The following is a 9,396-nucleotide window of genomic DNA, read 5'->3' on the forward strand; positions in this document are numbered from 1 at the left end:
ACCTAGTTATTTATTTTCCTATTCGTGAATCAGGATAACGAATTTAATATTTGATTAGAGTAGGACTTGAATTGTAATAGAAAAAAAATCTTAATAATAAGGTGTGTTTGCAAAAAGAAATACATTTAGTCATACGTGTGATTGATATACCTAATTAATTAGGTTCTGTGAAGATTTTAATAGAGACATACGATATCAAACCGTGACAATTTACAAAATATCTTATGTGTTCTATTATTACATACGATTTTATTATTTATTCATCTACCTACTCCTAAAAAACGTTCAAACTATTGGCAAGGAACGGTCGCGTCGCTATACATAACCAGAGATTAAATTTTTTTTTCTTCTAGTACCAACAAAAATAGTTTATATTAAAATCTCATGCCAACTCCACGCATATGCGTACAGCTGACGGTGGTGACCGCGACGGTGATGGCGGCCAATAATAGTTGTCACTGAATAGTTGAGCGTCGCAGACACTGGAATCTTGCGAGAAACGACAGCTGCGCGGTTTACTCTCAGTTCGCGATTAGAAAATAAAAATAAAAATCATCGAATATAATCGTATCGAACTTAATTTCTTCTACTTTTTTCGAAATCGATTCTAGCCAAATCTCGAAAAAAGATAATTCTTTATTTTCGTTTTATGTTTATGTTCTCCGTTCCGTACCGTTTGCTGTGAAACTGGTGAACACTGGTTGGCGAATTAATCATTATTTAGAAAAGAGGCATTTCGCTAGGGAAGCTTTTAACATCACGGTGCATCGGATATCGGCGTCCACGAATAATGTCTAGTGTTTTATCGTCGACGTACGATCGTCGGCATGCCGTTGCCGGTGGTGGCGGAGCGGCAGCCAGAACCGGAGGCCTTCACTGCCGCTATTACGGCACGGACAGAAAACGAAACAGATATTCGACGTTTTCCATCATGAAATGGTTCCGGCGGGGCAAGCACTGCGACGACGAGGATTCCGCGTGGTTCCGAGATGATTTGCAGCGCATTCAGCAGGCGTACGTGGAGCAGGAGGCCGACTACGCGGCCGTGACGCCAATCGCCGCGTACCGCAGACCCGTGGCTACCTGGTGCCGATGGTCCGGCAGCACGACGACCGTGTACAGTTTCGCGTACGTGGACGGCGAACGGCGGGAAGACGACGAGCAACAGCAGCAGCAGCAGCAGCAGCAACAGCAGCAGAACGGTCGAAGGGGGCGCGAAGAGAACGCGACTAACGAAAATGACGACGACCTGGTGGAGTACATCGACGCGGCTACGTTGCCATTGGCTCGACGACGTTTCGACCGCGGCGCGCATTGCTCGTCGTCGAACCGTGACACCGTGTTCAGAAAATCGCCGACGACTACGCTCAACAGGAAAAGCGCGGTCGACACGATAACAGGCACCAGACGACGCAACAAGAGGGTCGCGCCACCACCGCCTCCGTTGACGCTTCCGGTTGTGACGATCGCGGCCGGGTCATCGAGATCGTCCACGGTTGTCGAAATGGCCAAAACGATGAGCACTATCCAGCGGCGTTCCGCGACGATGTCTAGGAAAAAGTATAGAGCACCGCCACCGCCGATAGCCGCGGCCGCGGAGTCATCGCGTCCCCAACAGCAGTACGTGCCCGGTCACCGTGGTGTGCCGCACCGTCGTAAAAAGGGTCCGGCACCTAAGCCACCTGTAAAACAACAGCAGCAGCAGCAGCAGCAGCAACAGCAGCAGCAACTGCCGACGAAATGGGTCGCTGGTGAATTGAAAACCGGTGCGGATAGCGGATGCGGAGGTTCGAACGTAAGGCGAAAGATATCGCAGTACGAAAAGGATCGTTTGATGCAACGCGTGGACAAAATCGAAAAACATTTTTTTGAAAAGAACCAGGTCGGTATACCGGTGGCGGTAACAGTAGGACGTGGTGAGAAGCCGATGGAAAAATCTACGTCGAGTGCTTACGGACACGGGTTCGCGTCGGTCGCGATGCTGTACACAGCCATGGCCGCCACCAACCTGACCGAGTTGGATAAGCGCGCGGCGGAGATATGTAATCGTCGGAACCAGCTCATCAGGACCGCCGCGACCGACCTGCCCGTTATAGCTTCACAATCGGCCACGATTGTGGCTGACCGCAAGAACGCTATAGTCGCGGCGGTTATCCGGAAATCGTATCCGTCTACGGTGGCACCTGCACCGAACGCAGAACAGCCGTTAATGTCTTCGCGGTTGACCACCGGTGCAACCGACACGATTTCGCGAGACCGCAGTAGTTCGAGTGAGACGACCGCGGACGACGAAACGCAACTGGTCCGACACAAACGTTTGGCTTTCTTCGAACAACGGACAACGGCTGCCTGTGAAAAGGAACAAAGTGTTGGGCGGGTGGTCGAGTTTGAGGCAACAGGGTCGCCGAACAGCGGTTTGAAGGTGGACGCCGCTGGCCCTATTAAGCTGTCGCTTGGAACGCAAACGTCAGGGTCTGTTATCGAGGCGAAAACGTCCAAAGGTACCGGCGCCGAAGGAAAGTCTACGTCCGGTGCAGCCGGTGAGTGTTCGTAGGATTGCGCGATTATTATAAAAATCGCAAAAATATCAAATATTAAAACGTCTTTAAAAATTCGGTATACATATACTGTGATGACAATATAGTGTTATTGAAGTTTTAGATCAATCTGTGTATCTTAAGATATCTTATAATATAAAAATCGATCACTCAGTAGTTATAACCTCATAATATACGTTACCTATATGAATTGTATAATCTGATACGTTTATCCATACGATAATTATATTTGTAAGCGCTGCTGTATGACTGTATATTCTTGCTTATTATTATTATTTATTTCATAGGCTACGATTAACGTCATTCAATGAACTGCTTCCTAGTTTTAATGTATATATTGTCAACGAAACAAGTTTTACAAAACAGAAAAATATTTTCCTTTAAAAATTACCATGTGTATATGCACAAAAAAGCATTTTTAACTAAATATTTTGTCTTTAAATCTATTAGAAATTAATACTTAAGTATCTACACATAACATATAGTTTAAAGAAACTCAAAATTTTAAATAAATTTTTTGTAAAGAAATATGTATCATAAGTTCAATATAATATATTATTGATACAATTTTAATAAAATTACAATAATATTTTATAATAATTGTAGTGACTATATGTCTAAGAAAAATGTATTGCTAAAATTAGTACTGTTGTGAGAAAAACATAAACGGTACATGTATAAATGTGTGTGTGTGTGTGTGTTAAATATGTGAGATAAATGTATTTAGTGCAATAACAGGATTAATATAAAACGTAGCAATAGAGAAATATACTGATCACTTTTTGTTCTTAATCATCATCTATATGTAAATATAATGATGTGTAAACGATGATTTATTGTCTCAATTCCATGTTTTTTAATTACATTTATACATATTATACTTATGTCTTATAAATTGAAAACTTGAAAAAAATTCCATATTTAATTAAACAAAAAAATCAACATTTTAGCAACTTAATTCTAATATATCCTCGAATAGATAGTCACAATTTTTTTAAAAATAAAATATTTAATAGCAGCGTAATTTCATTTCTGAATTCCAATTGATGTGGGTACACTTTATGTAAAGTTAAAGGCCAGTTATACAGTGTTTGGTTAATATATGATTAACGATTTTGGGTAGTTGTACAGTGTCGGTTAATTTTTTGGATGTACCGTAGCTCCGCACGAATAAAATTATTTTGTAAATTTGCTACTCCGCATGCACCGTAATTCCGCGTGGTCAAAAAAATTAACGTACCGTAGCTCCGCATTCTAAAAATATTTTTAACACCGAAAGTCCGCATGGTATAAAATTATTTGAAATATCGAAAACGCTGGAGCTCCACGTTTATTAATTAACTTATTAAGATATCACTATATCAGTGTAAAATTTGGTAATTTATTTGCTTCAGCACATTTAAATATTACAGTTTTCATTAAAAGTTTATTAGCTATGCAGACGGATTCTTACATACGAATGAATTTGGCTAATAATAATGAAAGTAGCATAGAACTAAACAAAAAACCAATATGGAATTTATAAATAAAAATATAGAATTATATAACGACGGCCATATTAATAGATATAATTTTGTAAAAAGTTTGGAACCATTTAATAATATTTAGTTTTAATTTACATTATAATTTTATTGCATTTAATTTTTTATGAACGACGACGATGTTTGTTGTGAATTGTTTATTATTATAAATTTTTTTAGTTTATTAGATTTTTAGTTGTTATTACAAATAAAAACAAAATTATATAACAACGGCCAATTGATAGAATACTGATTGTTTTTTTTTAAATTATGTACAAAAGTGTATACAAAAATAATGTGCGGAGTTAAGGTGTAAAAAAAACCTTGTTTGCGGAGTTTAGTAGATATATTACAAAATGGCCATGATGTATCCGCAGTTACGGTGCACCGAATTTTTTAATCATTGATTAAAGTCTGTTAAATTAATCAACCATCCAAAGTTGGATAAAAATAGTAATTAGTCACTTTTGTTATTTATTTCAAGTTCAAATGAAATTCATTGTTATCAATTAATTGTTTTAAAACTCATATTTTTAGTAAATTTGCTTATAAACTGTCTATTGACTAGAGCTCGGATGTTTATCAAATTGCATTTTTTTTCTATTGATTCATTTTAATGCGGACCTAGATATAAATTTTATTTGTGTTTTATTGAATCAAATATTACTATTTTTACTTTGAATATTTTTATTGTTAAAATAAATTTATGTTTTATATTTTAAATACATATTTTTGAAATTTTCAGAATTAAATTCATATTTTAGTACATTTCCGAATTTTTTTTAAAAATAATTTAAAATTAATGGTTAACTAAGTGATCAACTCATTCAATTGTGTTGTTCCAAATATTTCTATATTCAAGTTTGATTAAATTAAAAAAACCATTCACATTTCATCACAATTTAATGTTCATATTATATATTGGTATATAATATTAAAAAATATAAAATACAAATAAAATAACAAATAAAAACTAAATACTTATAAATTATAATACATTTTTATTTGTATATAGGTACTAAATATATTTAGTATTTTTACTACTATTCTGCATATTTCAGTTTTTTTTTTTTAGCTAAAATGTATATTTTATGATTTTTGTGCATATTTTAAATTCATATTTGGTAATATTTAGTGCATAATTGCATATATATTACAGTCATAATACATATTTTAGAACTTATTATATTATAGAACTGATTATTTTACATGATTCGTCAACTTACGGATTGCACCATAATGACTAAAGAAAAATTTAAAATACTAAATAACAAAAAACCAATTGCAATATTGGATAAAATTTAAATTTCGAATAATATTTGATAAGTTTAGTGATAAAACAAATATTAAAAAAATTAATACAAATGTATTCAAAATTAAAGAAAATATTGTATAATTCGTTGATTAATTAATCACAGTCAAATCACCATCTGCACAACTCACCTGGTTATAGTATATGATTAATATATGGTCGTCAATTATCTAATCGATGTTTAACTAATGAGCTGTATAACTGTCCTTAATCCTTACTTACGTAAATACACATGCCTTCAGTGTCGTAACTAAACGTTTGAATAAAATACATAAATATATACAGTAGTTTATTATTGGAATAAATAATTTACTCTAAGTTATTATACATAAAACTTAGGGTAAGTTATACAAAATAAAATAAATAAATATTATATTTATTTTTAAAACAACTATGTAGTACACATTATTTTCATATCATTATTTTTATAATATTTATAATATGATTTAAACATTGGAACATAATGTAATAATTTAGAAGAATGCGAGGCAAGGGGTATTTGTTAAGTTAATAAATAACATAGGTTTTAATCAAATACATTACATATTAATATTTTCATGCCAGTCATTTTATAGTATGAGGCCTGGGGCCTGTATGCAATGTACATTCTGCACACTTGGTTTTTATGGTACTACAGATCTTATATGAAATTAAGTTTTACGTTTAAATTTTTATTTGTGATTGATTGAAGGTTATAATTATAATATCTAACAATTGCATACTTTTTTTTAATACAATAAATACTTAATTGTTATACATTTATTTATAACCATTGTAGTAAATTTTATCTGCTACTTTTCAGACTCTAAAAATTTGCCATGTGAAGATAATAACTGTTATCAGCAGCTAATGGCCATGGAAATGCAAAGTGACCTAGTACTTCATAACGGTCCCTTTGAATGCACTGTGTGTTTATGTACATATGATAATAATGGCGTTGTGTTACGTGATTGTTTGCATGTATTTTGTAGGTATGAATATTCGATTTCGTTGTTTGTCCTACACTTATCTCATATAAATAATTATATCAGGGCTGTATCAGAATATATTATATTTATATTATAATATTATTTTTATTCGGTCATAAACACATATATTATGTATACAATATACCTATTATCTATTCGATATTTAAGTTAGTCCACCTAGCATTTTTGGGTCTAAGTCGTCGTACTCAGCCCACAGACCATTGGAAAAATGTGCATGTTTTCAGGCCTTGTTTAAAATTGACAATTGACCATTCGAAAGCTGAACAAGTAGTATGCCCGTACATAGACGAGAAATATTCTTGTACGGGAGTATTGCAACATCGTGAAATAAAAAAGGTATAAGTAGTTTAATTTTTTAGTTTTAAAATAGTCAATATCCGAAACCAATAACCATATACACCATTCTAAATTAATTATTATGTGCTTTATTTTTCTGGCACAGATATTGAATTCGGACGAAGAGTATGAACGATTTTTGCAAAGGTCAGTAGAACGTGCCAGACAGTTGCTGGTGAAAGATCACAACGGTGGATCGTTTCAATGCCAACGACCTGACTGCACCGGCTGGTGTTTAATTTACGACAAAAATGAAGTTGATGAATTTAAATGTCCTGTTTGTGGAACAGTCACATGCGTTCGGTGTGGGGTGAGCATTATGATCCAATATCAATAACATAAAATAATTACTTAACTTAATAATTTAATATATAAAATAATTAATTCTTAATTACTTTAAATTTAAATTACTAAGTTGAATTTTATTTTTCATGTTTAATTTTCATGTTTTCACCAAATATTATACTGTCTAAAATTATTTTATAGGTTGGAATAAGTTTTAATTTAATCAAAATGATGTATGAAATTAATAAGAGTTGGTAGGGGGATATACGAATAATGTAATTATGTTTATGCCGTTTAAAGTTAAAGTTTTGATACATATATAAACGTATAACCAATAAACGTGCAACTAATTGTGTAAATTTCATTGATAATTACCATATTTACATTATTATAACGTTTTATTTAGATTTCTCTATTTTTTTTTTTATTTTGTTCACTTTAATTTACTCTATTTTTCTTTATTATTTATATATTTCTCTTAAATTCTAAGTGAAACGAATAATATTTTGACCAGAAGAAGCGTTCAGATTATCACAATCATAGAGGTTTCTGATAAAACATTTTTACAGTTGGTAATATAGGATATCTACCTAGTCATTGTACGTAATTTTTAACAATTTTCTGAATAATTATAAAAAAACTGACAAAAACAAAAAAATCCGGAAAAATTTACTCCTTTGATTTACCCAACTTTTTTCGTCCAGTTTCGTTTTTTCGAGAACAATGACCAATGGTACATAGATTTCAAGTTAAAAGGACTAATGCGAGTACAGCAGTATCATTTAACCTTCTCTATACTTCACCCGACCATAGAATCTCACTTAACCTAGGAGTTTCACTCTTTTTTTTTATTTTACTTATACAAAAAGGTTGTTGATCAATTTATTATTGCCATTATAAAAAGGACATTATTTAATTTTTCAGTCGATTCATACACAAGAACAAAAATGTAAAACAATAGAAGAAAATAGTGACATTGAAATGTTGAATACCCTCGAGGTAAATCAATGTGAAAAATATTGTAATTCATTAAACCTTTTTTTTAACTAATTCATTTTACTAAAAGAATTTGATTGACCGGGGCGATGCAATGATATGTCCAGGATGTAATACAGTTTTGTCAAAACAACAGGGATGTGATTGGATCAAATGTACGGTGTGTTTTATGGAAATTTGCTGGGCTACTAAGGGTCCAAGATGGGGGCCTAAAGTATGTAGATATTTAAATACCTAAAATTATTATTATTTTACTCTTAAACCATGTTTTAAAGTGAACTTATGAAATTATATAAATGTGAGTTATATTTGTAACTTTGTTGAGAAAAAACTATAATTATAAGAAGTATAATATTATTGCTAAAATTATCTTATAATTTGGATTAAAAATAAATATTTATAAATATATAATTAAATATAGTATGTATACTTAATCCCAATTTTATTGGCTTTGTGTTTACCTGACAATGCATTTTGAATTCAAAAACAGTCGTACTTTACAAATTTAATATTACTCCAGGCAAAGCATTTATTTATGTGTGTATATATATATATATATATATATATCTATATAGTGTGATTCCTTTTAATGGTAACACTAAATAATTCTGTCAAGTGATATCGGATTGATATGCAGTCTTCGGGAGGAAATAATTTTCATAGGTTTTAACCTTTTTACTGTGCGCATTTGCAACAGAATTTGCATATTTTTTTAAATAACAATACCTACTTTTAATAACAGATTTGGATATACCGATATTTTTTAAGTCAATTTGGTCTTTATTATACAATGTACATAAATATAAACTATTTGTTTATTTATTTATATTTTAGTTTACGAATATTAACCATTTATTAATTTTTAATTTTAATTTTAAATCTTTATATTTGGAATATAATTTGTTTTAGGGAAAAGGAGATATTACAGGAGGATGCATGTGTGGTATACCAGCTGGAAGAAAATGTCACACCGATTGTAAATACTGTCATTGAACAATAAAGTTAATTTTATTTGTATACATTTATTCTGAGAATAATTTATCGTATTGAGATTATCTAGATTTATCTATAAATAAACTTAATTATAAACTCAAAAAATTTTACATCCGAGAACAATTTTAAATTGTTATGAATAAGGCAAAGAACTTTTAGCTCTAAAGAATTCTAAATATGCAAGCACCTATGCACTTAAAAATCTTATAATATGCATTAAAAATAAGCTTTTTTATTTTTTTAATGTAATTTATTTATAAAATATATAAATCATTTAAATATTGCGCAACATTAAATCGTTTTTCATATCTTACTTTAACATCACAATACATACAGTATAGGACTTAACTGTCTATCGAAAACACATCGACATCAAATTCCGATAAACAACCCTTTAAACGACTGTT

At 32.0% G+C, this 9,396-nt stretch overlaps 1 protein-coding gene across 1 annotated transcript; it reads left to right on the top strand.

Annotated features, from left to right (window-relative positions):
- Positions 1-434: 434 nt before the first annotated feature.
- LOC112692244 lies at positions 435-9,021 on the top strand. The gene is made up of 7 exons (XM_025566855.1): positions 435-2,540; positions 6,193-6,361; positions 6,604-6,715; positions 6,822-7,025; positions 7,925-7,999; positions 8,067-8,210; positions 8,906-9,021. Exons 1-7 carry the CDS (start codon positions 791-793, stop codon positions 8,987-8,989), a joined length of 2,538 nt encoding a protein of 845 aa, XP_025422640.1. The 5' UTR covers positions 435-790; the 3' UTR covers positions 8,990-9,021.
- Positions 9,022-9,396: the final 375 nt, after the last annotated feature.

The sequence above is a fragment of the Sipha flava genome, unplaced genomic scaffold (genome assembly GCF_003268045.1).
Source record: "Sipha flava isolate LNK unplaced genomic scaffold, YSA_version1 71_pilon_pilon, whole genome shotgun sequence".
Classification (NCBI taxonomy): Eukaryota; Metazoa; Arthropoda; class Insecta; order Hemiptera; family Aphididae; genus Sipha; species Sipha flava.